Source organism: Neoarius graeffei, chromosome 28 (assembly GCF_027579695.1).
Source record: "Neoarius graeffei isolate fNeoGra1 chromosome 28, fNeoGra1.pri, whole genome shotgun sequence".
NCBI lineage: Eukaryota > Metazoa > Chordata > Actinopteri > Siluriformes > Ariidae > Neoarius > Neoarius graeffei.
Window position 1 is genome coordinate 14,495,683 of NC_083596.1, and position 19,541 is coordinate 14,515,223.

At 39.9% G+C, this 19,541-nt stretch overlaps 1 protein-coding gene across 1 annotated transcript in view; it reads right to left on the bottom strand.

The window, feature by feature from the left end:
- Window positions 1–9,031, bottom strand: part of LOC132875953 (leucine-rich repeat-containing protein 75A-like) — a 66,213-nt gene extending 57,182 nt beyond the window's left edge. The window contains exon 1 of the mRNA XM_060913117.1: window positions 4,292–9,031. Within this exon, the coding sequence (XP_060769100.1) occupies window positions 4,292–4,522 (231 nt within the window). The 5' untranslated portion in view covers window positions 4,523–9,031. The remainder of the gene's footprint in view (window positions 1–4,291) is intronic.
- Between the last annotated feature and the right edge of the window lie 10,510 nt (window positions 9,032–19,541).

Genomic DNA, 19,541 nt, shown 5'->3' on the forward strand with positions numbered 1-19,541 from the left:
TTTAAGTGAAAAATCAATTCAGTCATCATAACTTGGCATTTTTAACCCAAGCAATCAAAAAGGGGAAATTTATTCAATATTTTCACTCATCTGTGAAGGAGGGGCTTTAATTCTTCATGATGATGTTATTTTAAATGTAAATCAATTTTAGAAAAGCATTTGAATTGTAATCAAAAAAATTTTCCACAGTGGAGGCCAGATAAAGCAAGATACTATCTTTATTCTTATTAAACATGACAAAAGAAACATTGAGTGTTAGGTAAACACAAAAAAAATAGTAAAATTAGAAAATTTATTTTTTGACCATACTGTCCCAAATGAAAGACCAGTTTCTGAGACGGACCCAATTGCCTTTCAAACATCTTAAATTACTATATATTATCGTCTTCCAGTTTATGGGGCTGCAGAACCAGAACTTACCATTGTTCAAAATTTTTTAGACAGATGCTACAAGTGAAAGTACATCAGCGAGAGATTAGCTATACGTGTGCTGTTAGAAAAACAAGATCGGAACATCTTCAATAAACTGAAATTGATGAACAATCATCCATTGGACCCCCTGCTTTCACAAATTAAAGATAGACTGCCTTAAAGAGTTTAAGTGTAGGTCATAAAAAGAATTTTCCCTGATACCTAATTATTTTTGTTTAGTGGACCGAAAGCTACTGAATTCGAATCACAGACTTCCAATTTTATGAGGTTTTTTTTTAAATAGAACAATTAATGAATTTAGAGCCACATGACCCTAAATTCTCCACTTTTTTTCCTGCTTCACCATGACCCAATTCAAAATACTACATTATGTATGACATGGTGGGCTTTCCCCATTCACGCAAGGCATTGTGGGATACAAATTTGAAACAGGAGAGAAAAATGGAGGACGTGAGTGTGCGAATGAAAGACCATCTACAGTAACGGAAAGCGAGAAGAAAAGACGTTATGTTATATACGAAGGAAAGGAAACGCAGGACCAAACTAATAAATATCGGCGGTCAGCAAGCACCTCGGTGTGATCAGCTGTTTGTTTAGCGAGAGAATGATGTAACTGTCAGCGCACAGTCAAGGTAAACCTGCGCATGCGCGCGCACACGGACTTCCTCTGTCTGCTTGACTGCACGAAGCGAGCGATTTCATGCACATTATTTGCTTTAATCCCCTCAAATTAAATAACGGGCGGCACGGTGGTGTAGTGGTTAGCGCTGTCGCCTCACAGCAAGAAGGTCCTGGGTTCGAGCCCCGGGGCCGGCGAGGGCCTTTCTGTGTGGAGTTTGCATGTTCTCCCCGTGTCCGCGTGGGTTTCCTCCGGGTGCTCCGGTTTCCCCCACAGTCCAAAGACATGCAGGTTAGGTTAACTGGTGACTCTAAATTGACCGTAGGTGTGAATGTGAGTGTGAATGGTTGTCTGTGTCTATGTGTCAGCCCTGTGATGACCTGGCGACTTGTCCAGGGTGTACCCCGCCTTTCGCCCATAGTCAGCTGGGATAGGCTCCAGCTTGCCTGCGACCCTGTAGAAGGATAAAGCGGCTAGAGATAATGAGATGAGATGAGATGAAATTAAATAACTTCCCAGCCACAGAATGGCCTGATATTTTGTGAGATATTACAGAAATAAACATATATCACAATGACCAAATTTCAGAGGGAACTAAATTTCACTGATTTTATGAAATCGAAAGGCCGTCTAGCTTTAATGCAGAGTGCATCAGCTAACATTACTGCAAGCAACTAGCAACCTGATTTAGCTACAACTTTACGAGTAGCTTGGATTTTATACAATTCTGGAAGAAGTGTAGCACCTTTTCAAGTGGGCTTGCTGATGGATTTAAGATTTGTCCAGTCCTCATAGGGAAAGCGTTGTGAAGTTATTCAAACATATGATACATAGAGACTAAGCTGAAAAAATTCAATCATTGACTCATATTCATCATAATATGACTTATAGATGACTCACTGTCTATACAATTCTTTTCAGACACTGTTTTCTTTTCCCCCATATAACCTTGCTGCTGTGTACTCAAGAGAGAAAGCCTGGATATTAAACCCTTAGTATATTAAACTACTATACTCTATATATCTTCTCTGGGGCAGACACTTTAATAAACCCTCAAGGCATCTTCTTGACGGTTAGTGCTCAGAATCAGATGCACTTTTCTGGCCATATTACACCGACCGGCTCATTCTTCCCTCTTACAGGACAGCTGTCAAGTTAGGAGTGCAAGTATGAACACGTCCTTTATCTGAGACAATAACAGAAACAAATCTTTTTAAATGGATGCTCATACAGTGGTGATTGAAAGTTTGTGAACCCTTTAGAATTGTCTATATTTCAGCATAAATATGACCTAAAACATCATCAGATTTTCACACAAGTCCTAAAAGTAGATAAAGAGAACCCAGTTAAAAAAAATGAGACAAAAATATTATGCTTGGTCATTTATTTATTGAAGAAAATGATCCAGTATTACATATCTGTGAGTGAGTGGCAAAAGTATGTGAACCTCTAGGATTAGCAGTTAATTTGAAGGTGAAATTAGAGTCAGGTGTTTTCAATCAATGGGATGACAATCAGGTGTAAGTGGGCACCCTGTTTTATTTAAAGAACAGGGATCTATCAAAGTCACAACACACGTTTGTGGAAGTGTATCATGGCACGAACAAAGGAGATTTCTGAGGACCTCAGAAAAAGCATTGTTGATGCTCATCAGGCTGGAAAAGGTTACAAAACCATCTCTAAAGAGTTTGGACTCCACCAATCCACAGTCAGACAGATTGTGTACAAATGGAGGAAATTCAAGACCATTGTTACCCTCCCCAGGAGTGGTCGACCAACAAAGATCACTCCAAGAGCAAGGCGTGTAATAGTCGGCGAGGTCACAAAGGACCCCAGGGTAACTTCTAAGCAACTGAAGGCCTCTCTCACATTGGCTAATGTTAATGTTCATGAGTCCACCATCAGGATAACACTGAACACCAATGGTGTGCATGGCAGGGTTGCAAGGAGAAAGCCACTGCTCTCCAAAAAGAACATTGCTGCTTGTCTGCAGTTTGCTAAAGATCACATGGACAAGCTAGAAGGCTATTGAAAAAATGTTTTGTGGACGGATGAGACCAAAATAAAACTTTTTGGTTTAAATGAGAAGTGTTATGTCTGGAGAAAGGAAAACACTGCATTCCAGCATAAGAACCTTATCCCATCTGTGAAACATGGTGGTGGTAGTATCATGGTTTGGGCCTGTTTTGCTGCATTTGGGCCAGGACAGCTTGCCATTCATTAATGGAACAATGAATTCTGAATAATACCAGCGAATTCTAAAGGAAAATGTCAGGACATCTGTCCATGAACTGAATCTCAAGAGAAGGTGGGTCATGTAGCGAGACAACAACTCTAAGCACACAAGTCGTTCTACCAAAGAATGGTTAAAGAAGAATAAAGTTAATGTTTTGGAATGGCCAAGTCAAAGTCCTGACCTTAATCCAATCAAAATGTTGTGGAAGGACCTGAAGCGAGCAGTTCATGTGAGGGAACCCACCAACGTCCCAGAGTTGAAGTTGTTCTGTTCGGAGGAATGGGCTAAAATTCCTCCAAACCGGTGTGCAGGACTGATCAACAGTTACCGCAACCGTTTAGTTGCAGTCATTGCTGCACAAGGGGGTCACACCAGATACTGAAAGCAAAGGTTCACATACTTTTGCCACTCACAGATATGTAATATTGGATCATTTTCCTCAATAAATAAATGACCAAGTATAATATTTTTGTCTCATTTGTTTAACTGGATTCTCTTTATCTACTTTTAGGACTTGTGTGAAAATCTGATGTTTTCGGTCATATTTATGCAGAAATATAGAAAATTCTAAAGAGTTCACAAACTTTCAAGCACCAGTGTATAACAACATAAGGTAGATGAACACGCTTGAAGGAGAGCAATAACTATATTCTGTACATTGTATAAGCTACAGACACCTGGCTATTTTCACTCAACTCAAAAGGAGATAGAGGAATGAAGACCAGTCTTTCTTGAAGTCTAGGGCAAATTTTAATTCAATTTTATTTGTATTGCACTTTTAACACTAGACATTACCACAAAAGAGCTTTACAGAAATCCAGATGGTGATTTAGATCCCTCATGAACAAGCCAGAGGCAATGTTGGCAAGGAAAACTTACCTGAAAGGACATGAGGAAGAAACTGTGAGATGGCCAAGACTCAAGAGTATCAGTCTACTTGGCATCCTTTGAAGAAAACTGTTACTTATATTACAAAAAAAAAAAAATCTGATTTTTAAGTTTACCTGTCTCAGACTTCTTAGCAGCTCACTGGCCTCCTCCTGTCTCCCCTCCTTCGCTCTCAGCAGCACGTCCTGAATCATGCCAACGCGACGGCGGTAAGGCGCAGGCACCCCTGGATTCTCTGGCCGCTCACTGGAGGATGAACGGAGCAGGACAGAGCCCTGAGCTCGTCTCCAAAACCCCTGGAAAGGTCCAGAACCAGCCTCGGAGCCTTTGGACTGCCTAGCCCCCATCCTGTAGTGCTGAATCAGGTGTAGCTATACGCATCACGACTCCTTTTGCTGATTTGACTCTTTCTCACAATCAGCACAAACTATTGTTAATACAAATTAGCTCTGATTGATTTGTGCTAAATGAATTGCTTTTAGGGGCCATATAGAAATAAGCAGCTATGAAAACTATTTCAAAACTCAGCTGATTCATATCTATATGATAGCATCTTGTTAAGCCAAAAATGACTTCTGTGTAAGTGATAAAAGTAAACTATCTGAGAACAGATTTACAATTCAAAATGAAGTCAATAAAATCCGCTAACAGTGTAAGCAACACACTCAAAACTGACACGATGTTTTGGCTCGTCTGCACAAATAGATTAGCTCTACTAACTTAAAAGAGTTGTTTCAAAAGAGTCGACTTGGTATGCCCACTTAAAAGAGCTGTTAACAAGAACTGATTCGCCCTACTCACTTAAAAGAATAGCTTAAAAAGAATCGATTCACTCTCCTAACATAAAAGAGTAATTTCAAAAGAGTCAAATCAATGTACTCACTTAAGAGTCATTTAAAAAGAATCATTTCGCTCTACTTACTTAAAAGTTGTTTAAAAAGAAAACATTATCTCTACTCAATTAAAACTGTAGTGTAAAAAGAACTGATTCGCTGTGATCACTTAAGATAGTCGTTTCAAAAGAGTCAAATCAATGTACTCAAGAGTCGTTTAAGAAGAATCAATTTGCTCTACTCACTTAAAATAGTAATTTTAAAAGAAACCATTATTTCTACTCAATTAAAATGGGTGACATAAAAATAATCAATTTGCTCTACTCACTTAACGTAGTCGTTACAAAAGAGTCGACTCAATATACTCACCGAAGAATCGTTTAAGAAGAATCAATTCGCTCGACCATAGTTAAAAGAAGTTTTAAAAGAATTGATTCACTCAACTAACTTGAGTCGTTTCAAAAGTGTGAATCAATATACTCACCTAAGTCATTTAAGAAGAATCGATTCGCTCTATCGTTAAAAGAATAGTTTTAAAGAATTGATTCACTCTACTAACTTGAGTCATTTCAAAAGAGTCGAATCAATGTACTCACTTAAAAGAGTCATTTAAAAAGAATCGATTGGCTCTAGTCACTTAAAATAGTCATTTAGAAAGAAACCACTCTCTACTCAAAAATAGGTTATTTAAAAAGAATTGATTTGCTCTACACACTTCAAATAGAATAGTAATTCTCGAGAATAGCTACAATCTAGAAGAGTTAAGAATGCTTTAAAAAGAATCGATTCTCTGTGATAAAGGAGTCGTTTCAAAAGAGTTGATTGGCTCTACTCACTTACAGAAGTAATTTTAAAATAAACCATTCACTCTACTCAATTAAAATGGGTAGCATAAAAAATCAATTTGCTCTACTCACTTAAAGGAGTCGTTTAAAAAGAACTGATTCGCTGTACTCACTTAAGAGTCGTTTAAAGAATCGATTCACTCTACTAACTTGAGTCATTTCAAAAGAGTCGAATCGATGTACTCACTTAAAAGAGTCGTTTAAAAAGAATCGATTGGCTCTAGTCACTTAAAATAGTCATTCAGAAAGAAACCATTCTCTCTACTCAATTAAAATAGGTCATTTAAAAAGAATCGATTTGCTCTATTCACTTAGTAATTATAGAGAATAGCTACAATCTAGAAGAGTTAAGAATGCTTTTAAAAGAATTGATTCTCTGTGATCACTTAAAGGAGTTGTTTCAAAAGAGTCGAATTGCTGGACTCACTTAAGAGTTGTTTAAAAAGAATTGATTGGCTCTATTCACTTAAAATAGTCATTTAGAAAGAAACCATTCACTCTACTCAACGGCATTTCGATTCTCCTATATGTCCTGGATATACAGTGAATTGACAATAAAGAATCTTTGAATCTTGAATTTGAATCTTTGAATCTACTCAATTAAAATAGGTCGTTTAAAAAGAATCAATTTGCTCTACTCACTTAGTAATTATAGAGAATAGCTACAATCTAAAAGAGTTAAGAATGCTTTTAAAAATAATTGATTCTCTGCGATCACTTAAAGGAGTCATTTCAAAAGAGTCGATTCGCTGGACTCACTTAAGAGTCGTTTAAAGAATCAATTTGCTCTACTATAGTTAAAAGAAGTTTTAAAGAATCGATTCACTCTACCAAAGTCATTTCAAAAAAGAGTCAAATCACTGGACTCACTTAAGAGTCATTTAAAGAATCGATTTGCTCGACTCACTTAGTAATTATAGAGAATAGCTACAATCTAGAAGAGTTAAGAATGCTTTTAAAAAGAATCGATTCTCTGCGATCACTTAAAGGAGTCGTTTCAAAAGAGTCGAATCGCTGGACTCACTTAAGAGTCATTTAAAGAATCGATTTGCTCTACTATAGTTAAAAGAAGTTTTAAAGAATCGATTCACTCTACCAAAGTCATTTAAAAAAAAAAAAAAAGAGTCGAATCACTGGACTCACTTAAGAGTCGTTTAAAGAATCGATTTGCTCGACTCACTTAGTAATTATAGAGAATAGCTACAATCTAGAAGAGTTAAGAATGCTTTTAAAAAGAATCGATTCTCTGCGATCACTTAAAGGAGTCGTTTCAAAAGAGTCAAATCGCTGTACTCACTTAAGAGTCGTTTAAAGAATCGATTTGCTCTACTATAGCTAAGAGTTGAGTTTTAAAGAATCGATTCACTCTACTAAAGTCATTTCAAAAGAGTCGAATCGCTGGACTCACTTAAGAGTCATTTAAAGAATCGATTTGCTCTACTGTAGTTAAAAGAAGTTTTAAAGAATCGATTCACTCTACCAAAGTCATTAAAAAAAAAAAAGAGTCGAATCACTGGACTCACTTAAGAGTCGTTTAAAGAATCGATTTGCTCGACTCACTTAGTAATTATAGAGAATAGCTACAATCTAGAAGAGTTAAGAATGCTTTTAAAAAGAATTGATTCTCTGCGATCACTTAAAAGAGTCGTTTCAAAAGAGTCGAATCGCTGTACTCAAGAGTCGTTTAAAGAATTGATTTGCTCGACTCACTTAGTAATTATAGAGAATAGCTACAATCTAGAAGAGTTAAGAATGCTTTTAAAAAGAATCGATTCTCTGCGATCACTTAAAGGAGTCGTTTCAAAAGAGTCAAATCGCTGTACTCAAGAGTCGTTTAAAGAATCGATTTGCTCTACTATAGCTAAGAGTTGAGTTTTAAAGAATCGATTCACTCTACTAAAGTCATTTCAAAAGAGTCGAATCGCTGGACTCACTTAAGAGTCGTTTAAAGAATTGATTTGCTCGACTCACTTAGTAATTATAGAGAATAGCTACAATCTAGAAGAGTTAAGAATGCTTTTAAAAAGAATCGATTCTCTGCGATCACTTAAAGGAGTCGTTTCAAAAGAGTCAAATCGCTGTACTCAAGAGTCGTTTAAAGAATCGATTTGCTCTACTATAGCTAAGAGTTGAGTTTTAAAGAATCGATTCACTCTACTAAAGTCATTTCAAAAGAGTCGAATCGCTGGACTCACTTAAGAGTCGTTTAAAGAATCGATTTGCTCTACCTATAGTTAAAAGAAGTTTTAAAGAATCGATTCTCTCTACCAAAGTCATTAAAAAAAAAGAGTCGAATCACTGGACTCACTTAAGAGTCGTTTAAAGAATCGATTTGCTCGACTCACTTAGTAATTATAGAGAATAGCTACAATCTAGAAGAGTTAAGAATGCTTTTAAAAAGAATCGATTCTCTGCAATCACTTAAAGGAGTCGTTTCAAAAGAGTCGAATCGCTGGACTCACTTAAAAGAGTCGTCTAAGAAGAACCGATTCGCTCTACTCCCTTAAAAGAGCAGTTTTCAAAAAGAATCAAGTCGCTGTACTCGCTTTAAAAATGAACCGATTCTCCTCCGATTTGTTGAACGAGATGTACAGGTGTATTAGAGGAGTATTTCTTTACTTTCTAATGGAAAAAAAAGACTCCAGGAGATTGCAGTTGCATTAAAATGCTGGGGTTTGAAGGAGGACATGTCCATTGTGAAAGGTTTTCCCAGTGATGAGCCAAAGCCTTAATTCACAGGGCAGAGCAGAGCAGAGCAGCAAAACCCCGGTGGAGATGAACATGAGCGAGGAGTCCGAACCTTATTCACTTCACTTCATCAGTTGGTTCCATGAAGCGTCGCTTCCCGGCGGAAAGGCGTCCTGAGCTGGATGCGCGGCGGGGAATCCGCAGGCACTGTGGCGCAACACCTGCTGCTCACGCGACACCGTTGGAGCTCTGAGCAAAACACCGTCCGCCTGCACAACTTTCACTTCCAGAGAGCAGAAAGGGAATTCATTTCCGCCGGGAAGAAACGCGGATTTCCGTGCCGACTCTGAGTTGCGCGAGCCCCTCTGTGCGCTGTTTACATCTGATACACGGTCACACCGAGAGCGCGCGCGCAGCTGGCGTTCTGTGTCTCGCGCTCCCTCCGTGAGCGCATTAACCCCTCACAGCGGGCTGCACGGGTCCGACTCCGACACTGCCACCGCTGCACTCCCTCCCGACCCTCTCACACACACACTCCACACGGTCATTTCACCCGAGTCCCGTTAGGAGTCACACGGTTTCACTTGCAGTGCATACAGTACCGGTTTGATGTTGGTGTGGTTCATTTATTTTCACACGCCATTTTTACACAATTATTTTTTCACGCCTGAATTTTACATCTGATCATTTTCACATGAGATTCTTACACCTGATTCAGTTTTCACGTGAGTCTTGCACTAGTAATTATTTTCACGTGATTCTTACCCCTGATTCAATTTCCACACAATTCTTACCTGTGTAATTAATTTTCGCACGTGACTCTTGCATGTGATTCAATTTTCACATTGCACGTGATTCAGTTTTCATGTGATTCTTGCACATGATTCAATTTTCATGAGTGATTTTGTTGTCACATGTGATTCTTACACCTGATTCAATTTGCACACAGTTCTTACCTGTGTAATTAATTTTCACACGTGACTCTTGCATGTAATTCAATTTTCACATTGCACGTGCTTCAGTTTTCACGTGATTCTTACATGATTCAATTTTCATGAGTGATTAGATTCTTACACCTGATTCAATTTCCACACAATTCTTACCTGTGTAATTAATTTTCACACGTGACTCTTGCATGTGATTCAATTTTCACATTGCACATGATTGTTTTCACGTGATTCTTACACATGATTCAATTTTCATGTGATTTTCATGAGTGATTTTTTCACATGTGATTCTTACACCTGATTCAATTTCCACACAATTCTTACCTGTGTAATTAATTTTCACACGTGACTCTTGCATGTGATTCAATTTTCACATGTAATTCTTGCACGTGATTCAGTTTTCACGTGAGTCTTGCACTAGTAATTATTTTCACGTGATTCTTACACCTGATTCAATTTTCATAGTTCTTACCTGTGTAATTAATTTTCACACGTGACTCTTGCATGATTCAATTTTCACGTGATTCTTAGACGTGTAATTTATTTTCACATGTAATACTTGCACGTGATTCAGTTTTCATGTGTCTTACACTAGTAATTATTTTCACATGTGATTCTTACACCTGATTCAATTTTCATACAGTTCTTACCTGTGTAATTAATTTTCACACGTGACTCTTGCATGATTCAATTTTCACGTGATTCTTAGACGTGCAATTTATTTTCACATGTAATTCTTCCACGTGATTGTCTTCACGTGAGTCTTACACTAGTAATCATTTTCACATGTGATTTCATGAGTGATGTTTTCACGTGATTCTTACACCTGATTCAATTTTCACACAGTTCTTACCTGTGTAATTAATTTTCACACGTGACTCTTGCATGATTCAATTTTCACGTGATTCTTAGACGTGTAATTTATTTTTACGTGATTCTTACACGATTCAATTGTCATGTGATTTTCATGAGTGATTTTTCACATGATTCTTACACCTGGTTCAATTTTCACACAGTTCTTACCTGTGTAATTTATTTCCACAGGTGACTCTTGCATGATTCAATTTTCGCATGTGATTCTTAGACGTCTAATTTATTTTCATGTGATTTTTACACGATTCAATTTTCATGTGATTTTCATGAGTGATTTGTTTTCACATGTGATTCTTACACCTGGTTCAATTTTCACACAGTTCTTACCTGTGTAATCAATTTTCACACGTGAATCTTGCATGTGATTCAGTTTTCACGTGTCTTGCACTAGTTATTATTTTCACATGTGATTCTTACACCTGGCTCAATTTTCACACAGTTCTTACCTGTGTAATTAATTTTCACACGTGACTCTTGCGGCGGCACGGTGGTGTAGTGGTTAGCACTGTCGCCTCACAGCAAGAAGGTCCGGGTTCAAGCCCTGTGGCCGGCGAGGGCCTTTCTGTGCGGAGTTTGCATGTTCTCCCCGTGTCCGCGTGGGTTTCCTCCGGGTGCTCCGGTTTCCCCCACAGTCCAAAGACATGCAGGTTAGGTTAACTGGTGACTCTAAATTGACCGTAGGTGTGAATGAGAGTGTGAATGGTTGTCTGTGTCTATGTGTCAGCCCTGTGATGACCTGGCGACTTGTCCAGGGTGTACCCCGCCTTTCGCCCGTAGTCAGCTGAGATAGGCTCCAGCTTGCCTGTGACCCTGTAGAAGGATAAAGTGGCTAGAGATAATGAGAATGAGACGTGACTCTTGCATGATTCAATTTTCACGTGATTCTTAGACGTGTAATTTAATTTCACGTGATTCTTACACATGATTCAATTTTCATGTGATTTTCATGAGTGATTTGTTTTCACATGTGATTCTTACACCTGGTTCAATTTTCACGAGTCTTGCACGAGTAATTATTTTCACATGTGATTCTTACACAATTCTATTTTCACATGGGATTCTTGCATGATTCAATTCTCACTTTTTTTTTTTAAACGGGTCATTTATTTTCATGTGATTTTTACACGACTCGTTTATCACGTGATTCTTACACCTGATTCAGTTTTACATGCTCATTTTGCATATAGAACCTGTGGTTTTATTTATCACATTTACTTGAGTTCTCATGGCATGCACGCATTACCCACAATCGCGTAAAAATCAGTCATCTGAAATGTGTGCGAAATGTTCATAAGGGTAGATGTTTAAACACTCTTTTGCCTGGTTATTAGGTACAAAATTTGTTTCCTAGCTGTAACACTGTCTCTATGCAGAGTTCGTCAACTTCCTAGTCGTCCATCCGTGGAGACAGACCACCATCTGACCACCAATAAATGGACACCGCCCATAGCAATGTATGTATATACAGTAGTGCTTGAAAGTTTGTGAACCCTTTGGAATTTTCTGTATTTTTGCATAAATGACCTAAAAGATCACCAGATTTTCACACAAGTCCCAAGAGTCCAATTAAACAAACAAAAGTATTATACTTGGTCATTTATTTATTGAGGAAAATTATCCAATAATGTGTAATAGTGAGTGGCAAAAGTATGTGAACCTCTCGCATTAGCAGTTAATTTCAAGGTGAAATTAACAGCTGTTTTCAATCATGTCATGAACAAATGAGATTTCTAAGGAGCTCAGAAAGAGTTGTTGATGCTCATCAGGCTGGAAAAAGGTTACAAAACCATCTCTGAAGAGTTTGGACTCCACTAATCCACAGTAACACAGACGGAGGAAATCCAACATCACTGTTACCCTCCCCAGGAGTAGACAACCAACAAAGATCACTCCAAGAGCAACGTGTGCAATAGTCCACGTAGTCACAAAGGAACCCATAGTAACTTCTAAGCAACTAAAGACTCTCACATTGGCTAATGTTAAAATGTTCATGAGTCCACCATCAGGAGAACACTGAACAATAGTGGTGTGCATGGCAGGGTTGTAAGGAGAAAGCTACTGCTCTCAAAAACAACACATTACAGTTTGCTAAAGATCACGTGAACAAGCCAGAAGGCTATTGGGAAAAATGATCAATGGATAAAACCAAAATAGAACTTTTTGGTTTAAATGAGAAAAAGTATTATGTTTAGAGACAGGAAAACACCGCATTCCAACATAAAAACCTGATCCCATCTGTGAAACATGGTGGTGGTAGTATCATGGTTGGGGCCTGTTTTGCTGCATCTGGACCAGGAGAGCTTGCCATGAATTCTGAATTATTCCAACTAATTCGAAAGGAAAATGTCAGGACATCTGTCTGTGAACTGACTCTCAAGAGACAGTGGGTCAAGACAACGAGCCGAAGCGCACAAGTCGATCTACCAAATAGTGGTTAAACAAGAATAAAATTAATAATGTTTTGAAATGGCCAAGTCAAAGCCCTGACCTTAAACCAACAGAAATGTTGTGAGAGCAGTTCATATAAGGAAACCCACCATCACCACCAATAAACAAATAACCAAGTAGAATACTGTTGTCTCATTTGTTTAATCGGATTCTCTTGATCTAATTTCTGGACTTGTGTCAAAATCTGATGTTTTAGCTCACTGATGCAGAATCAGAGAAAATTCTAAAGGGTTCACAAACTTTCAAGCACCACCATATGCATGCATGCATGTATATATTGTGTACAGTATCTATATAACCCGTGCCATTTTTCCACAACTATTTCATCCATCATTTCAACTGGTTTCACCTATGATGGAGTGTTTTCCAAAGCAGCCTGCTTCTCTGGAAACTTTGTGTATTAGACATCGTTTTTATGACATCCACTATATTCGAACCCTAAATTCTTGCTGTCAGTCCTGGGCAGCATTACAGCTACTCAATACAGTTCCAGGAATTCAAAGCTGCATGAAATGAAAGGACTGAACTGAATCAAGTGTGTGCAGTGGATGTTTGCTCTGAAGTGTGTGTATTCATTTCCTGGTGTAACCCTTGTGAACTTTGCACCTTCTCCTTAAAGCTGGACCTTTGTTCCATTTATGGTATGATAGTCCTACGGCATTTTTATTCAGGTCAAAACAGACCTAGTTAAAAAAAAAAAATCCACAGGATTGACAAGATCTTTCTAGGTCAAAGATGCAGGTTTTCCCCTCAGCGTAATCCTAATCCTGGTTGAAATAGAAATGGATTTAAAGTTGATCTAAGGCCATAATCTTAACGCTTAACACTTTTTCTATTTTACAGAGGGCGCTTTACGGCAATTACGTGGATGTGAAGATTTTTTGTTGTTTGTCTCCACCTGTTGACCAACAATGAATTCATTTAACCAAGTTTAACATGAAGGTTCCTCTTGCATCTGTGTCCATCTGAAACCTGAGAAAACGGTTGGGGAAACCATAAGGATCTTGTTTCAACCACGGTTGAGGAAAAACTACTGGCAACTAACTGACGCACTTGTCACCACACACATTCTCATTCAATTCTTGCATCACCAGTTCATCCAGTAGCATTGTTTTGGGAGGTGAGATGGAGGAAGCTGGAGACCACTATCCCGAGCTCAAGAATGAACCAGAAGCACTGGAGTTGTGAGATGGCAACGCTAGCCTACCAGTCATCCATCCATCCATCCATCCATTATCCATAACCGTTTATCCTGTACAGGGTTGTGGGCAAGCTGGAGCCTGTCCCAGCTGACTATGGGCGAGAGGCGGGTACACCCTGGATGAGTCACTAGATCATCGCAGGGCTGACACAGAGACAACCATTCACACACACACATTCACACCTACGGTCAATTTAGACCCACCAATTAATCTAACCTGTATGTCTTTGGACTGTGGGGGAAACTGGAGCACCCGGAAGAAACCCATGCAGACACGGGGAGAACATGCAAATTCTACACAGAAAGGCCCTGGTCAGCCACTGGGCTCGAACCCAGAATCTTCTTGCTGTGAGGCAACCATACCACCACCAGTAATACAACATTTCCAAAAGAATTTGGAGTCAATATAAGCGTATGTTCAGAATGGGTTTAGTCAATTTGTCTACTTGCTTTGCTTGTTGTTAAAGCAAGCACTGGTGTCGTTAGGAGGTATTTCACCTGACGTCACAGGGTCACGTGACGCCCCGGTGTCCGCCATTTTGAACGTCAAGCTACATACTAACGCTGCAGACAGAGAGGGAGAACCGGGTTGGAAAAAAAACGTGTTACAGACACCTAGAATAGATTAATTTGTCAGTAAGCACTCTGTAAATAACCATGGTGTTTGCTTGTTGTGCTGTGGGCTGCCACAACAGACAGGGACAGCGAGCAGGACACTCCTTTTACCCGTTTCTAGTGATGGGAATTTCGGCTCTTTTGGCTCTTCTTACTATAAGGAGCCGGCTCTTTCGGCTCCCAAACGGCTCCTGAGATTTTATTTTTGATTTAATTGCTGCAATTAACTAGTTAATTAATTACATTATTTATATTTTATCAATAGGATGTTTTCCATTTTATTTTTTAGTTTTTGTAGCCATTGTAAAGCTTTGTAAAGTATAGCAGTGTAACAGTGTTCTAGCTATAGAAATAAAACTTACTTACCAATTAATAAATTATTTTCTCACAAACATAATGCAAAACCATGTTATATTACCAATATAAAATACACAGCTGATTTTCCCCTCCTCAGGTGCCTCACAGACTCCTCTCCCCTGCGCTCCACAGCTTTAAGCATTACACCAATTTTCATATTTTCGCAGCTGTGAATGACATCAACCCCCCCAACCAAAAAAAGTAGGCATACACCATGCTACTTTTTTTCCTTTGAATGGTAATGGACAACACAAAGACGCAATCGGACAGCAACTTTTTTTGTGAAAGTCTCTCTCTCTGAGGCACCTAAGGACAAAAAAATAATTCGGCTCCCCAACTCGGCTCCCACCGAAGAGCCGGCTCCCGTCGTTCACTTCAAAGAGCCGGCTCTTTGAACCGGATCGTTCGCGACCGACACATCACTACCGGTTTCCTACTGACCCAGACAAGAGGGATTACAGCTGTGAAGAGACAGGATTGGGAGCCAACAGAGTACTCCAGACTTTGCAGTGATCATTTCATTTCAGGTTAGTTTATCAGTTAACGCAATTTTGATAAAATATATAGCAAAAAGTAACTGGGTCAGTGTTTGTTAACCCATCTGAGCAGTGAAACAAGGCAGTGTTAATTTGTCTAGGGTTGCATGTAGCAGACATCAGACATAAAACGCAATAACAGAGGCTAGAAAGAAACGGGACACAGAAATAAATAAACAGGGCTCCATACCAAGGCTGGGTACAGTGTTTGTGATAAAAGACAGATCCAATTTAACACGAATCACAGCTTACTTTCTTGTTAAAATGTGCAAAGGTCTCCACCATCTCATACCGCCTTGCACTGAAGGACTTAAGCGTGCCATCCAAAATGGCTGCGTCACGTGGGTGAAATACCTCAATAGCCCCAGGTCTTTTGAGCCTAGCCCCGAGTATTTCCTCCCTCAAAAAAGTAAGAGATAATAGAAAACTACCGACTGAAATAGATCGGAACTTGACTTGCAGCGTCCGAAGATGGAGGAGGGATATAATTGAGCACTGCACAGTGCACATTCAGAATGTTGGTAACCACCAACAGAACATCATTCTGAACTGGATGGAAGATGACTTCAAAAATCAATCCACTATTGTTGGATTTTTCAAGATGAAAACAGGTGGTAAGTCAGTCATCGACCGTAGGTTTATATATTGAATTATGTTGATGCACAAAACCTATTCCATGTGGCCTCGTCATGCTGAATTTACAGCGTAGGGTCTGTATGATTAGTAAACCAGAGGAGCTCAAAGGTTAAAGTGGTTTAATGAATATCTACAGTGGTGGTCTATTTTCCCTGACTAAGTTTATTTCACAGTCAACAACAATGTGTTCATGTCAACACCAATAGTTGCCCTGAAAGAATTTAATCATGTGTTTTAATACTATATGTAGCCTATGCAGAACCAGCCAGCCGACCATCCCATCCTATAGCTAGCGTTTGGCATGTTAGTCACATACAGTGGATTAAAAAAATAAAATAAATAAAACGGTGTACACACTCCGTTAAAATGCTAGGTATTTCTGATGTTTAAAAAAAAAAAAGACCACGATAAATAATTTCAAAACTTCTCCCACCTTTAATGTGACCTATAACCTGTACAATTCAATTGAAAAACAAAAAACGTACAATAAGCGGGTTGCATAAGTATGCACACGCTTAAAACTAATACTTTGTTGAAGCACCTTTTGATTTAATTACAGCATTCAGTCTTTTTGGGTTCACACCTGCCATCAATTAAAATGACTCTGATTAACCCCAAATAAAGTTCAGACATTTACTCAGTTGCATCCTCCAGCAAAAGCCAGCGTTCACAGAGAGCTTACAAAGCATCAGAGGGATCTCACTGTTGAAACGTATCAGTCAGGAGAAGGGTACAAAAATATTCCCACAGCATTAGATATACCATGGAGCACAGTGAAGATCGTCATCAAGAAGTGGAGAAAATATGGGACAACAGTGACATTACCGAGAACTGGACGTCCCTCCAAAATTGATGAAAAGACAAGACGAAAACTGGTCACGGAGGCTGCCGAGAGGCCAACAGCAACACTGAAGGAGCTGCAGGAATTTCTGGCAAGTACTGGTTGTGTACTGCACGTGACAATCTCCCGTATTCTCCATATGTCTGGACTATGAGGTAGGGTCAAAGAAAAGCATCCAGGCCCGGCTAAATTTTACAAAAAAATACATCAACTCTCCCAAAAGCATGTGGGAAAATGTGTTATGGTCTGATGAAACCAAGGTTGAACTTTTTGGCCACAATTCCAAAAGGTATGTCTGGCACAAAAACAACACTGCGCATCACCAAAAGAACACCAAACCCACGGTGAAGCATGGTGGTGGCAGCATCATGTTTTGGGGTTGTTTTTCTTCAGCTGGAACAGGGGCTTTAGTCAAGGTGGAGGGAATTATGAACCGTTCTAAATACCAGTCAATTTTGGCCCAAAACCTTCAGGTGTCTGCTAGAAAGCTGAAGACGAAGAGGAATTTCATCTCTCAGCACGACAGTAACCCCAAAAAAGTTTTGGAATGGTCCAGCCAGAGCCCAGACCTAAATCCAATTAAAAATCTGCGGGGTGACCTGAAGAGGGCTGTGCACAAGAGACGCCCTCGCAATCTGACAGATTTGGAGCGCTTTTGCAAGGAAGAGTGGGCAAATATTGCCAAGTCTAGATGTGGCAGGCTGATAGACTCCGACCCAAAAAGACTGAATGCTGTAATAAAATCAAAAGGTGCTTCAACAAAGTATTGGTTTAAGGGTGTGCACACTTGCACAACCAGATTATTGTACATTTTTTATGTTTCCCCCCCAACAGATTTGTTTGTTTTTCAATTGAATTGTACAGGTTATAGGTCACATTAAAGGTGGGAAAAGTTTTGAAATTATTTATCGTGGTCTCATTTTTTTTTTTTTACATCAGAAAAACCGATCATTTTAACAGGGTGTGTAGACTTTTTATATCCACTGTATAGGGATTAAATAGGGTTTTGGGTTTTTTTTTTTGCCACGCAATATTAATGGCAACATAAATTGGTGTTGTCCAGATACTACAAATGAGCTGCTGCAGTCAGCTGAGCCTGGACGCATTGGAGAGAACGGTGTGTGTAGCTTGGAAGACATCGTTATATGATAATATGTGAGATGGGATGTCATCTGGGATTTTGAATGTTATAATATAATAATGGAGCTTAGAATGTGTCTTTGTGCTCCTAAAGGAGAGAGATGCGAGTGAGAAATGATATATTTTTATTACACTGATCTGAAATTTTACTCGTGATATTTAATAGTCTCGATCCCAACAGCCAGCCGCTGTGTCCGGGGATCAGGTCGTCGAGGCCCCTGCCTTCGACTGCCACCCAATCCACACTGCACCAGTCCCCTACTGCTACCTCTGTGGGTGGTGAACCCACAGGAGGTCGGGCCCACGTCACCGCTTCGGACTGAGCCCGGCCGGGCCCCATGGGCAAAGGCCCGGCCACCAAGCGCTCGCATACGAGCCCCAACCCCGGGCCTGGCTCCAGGGTGGGGCCCCGGCTGCGTCATACCGGGCGACGAGAGGAATCGAGAGGAATCAGCTGAGGTGGCTCGGGCATCTTTTTCGGATGCCTCCTGGACGCCTCCCTGGGGAGGTGTTCCAGGCATGTCCCCCCGGGGGGAGGCCCCGGGAAAGACCCAGGACATGCTGGAGGGACCATGTCCCTCGGCTGGCCTGGGAACGCCTCGGTGTTCTTCCTGAGGAGCTGGCCGAGGTGTCTGGGGAAAGGGAAGTTTGGGCTTCCATGCTTAGACTACTGCCTCCGCGACCCGGTCCCGGATAAAGCGGAAGATGACGAGACGAGATATTTAATAGTCAATTGTCAAGTGCCTCAGTTTCCTGAGACATTATGGATGTTGAGAACTTAAAGAGACAGAAACTGCAGTGAACTCCATACATTTAAAAAGCGCAGTGCAAAAATCATTCATAAAGACGACAACCTTTGAATGTGTGTGGGTGATAATATTTCTTGTAAAGTTAGATATAACCTCGCCAACCCATCTACGCCAATCTCCCTTTAAACAAAATAAAATAAATACATTCCAAGCCTCAGGAAAACCTGACTCAGCCGCTGGTCTTTTCAACAGCTAGAAACACCCTTGGAAGGGAGCCGAAATATCGTCTGCCTTTTCTTTCAGTGTTCATTTTGTGTTTCTGACCCTCTGTGCTCTTCACCTTTTATACAGTTTTGTGGGCGTTGCTAGATGCAATTGAGCTGTGCCTGGAAATCACTTTGCACTTTACGATAGATCAACGTACAAATGCGACGACAAAGAAAACCAGCATTTCTGAAACGTTCATAAAATTTTACTTTGGTCTGCAGGGTTTTTTCTAGAGAAAAATTTAGTATGAGGGCGCTCACCATGGCGAGGGAGCGAAGCGGGGGGGGATGGTGCCGGTTGTCTGTCCCTCCCCCGCCGTGCAAAGCCTTTGAAAAATGCTCCAATGGGACATTCTGAGGCTATCCGAGAGGGAAATTTTAACAAATTGTC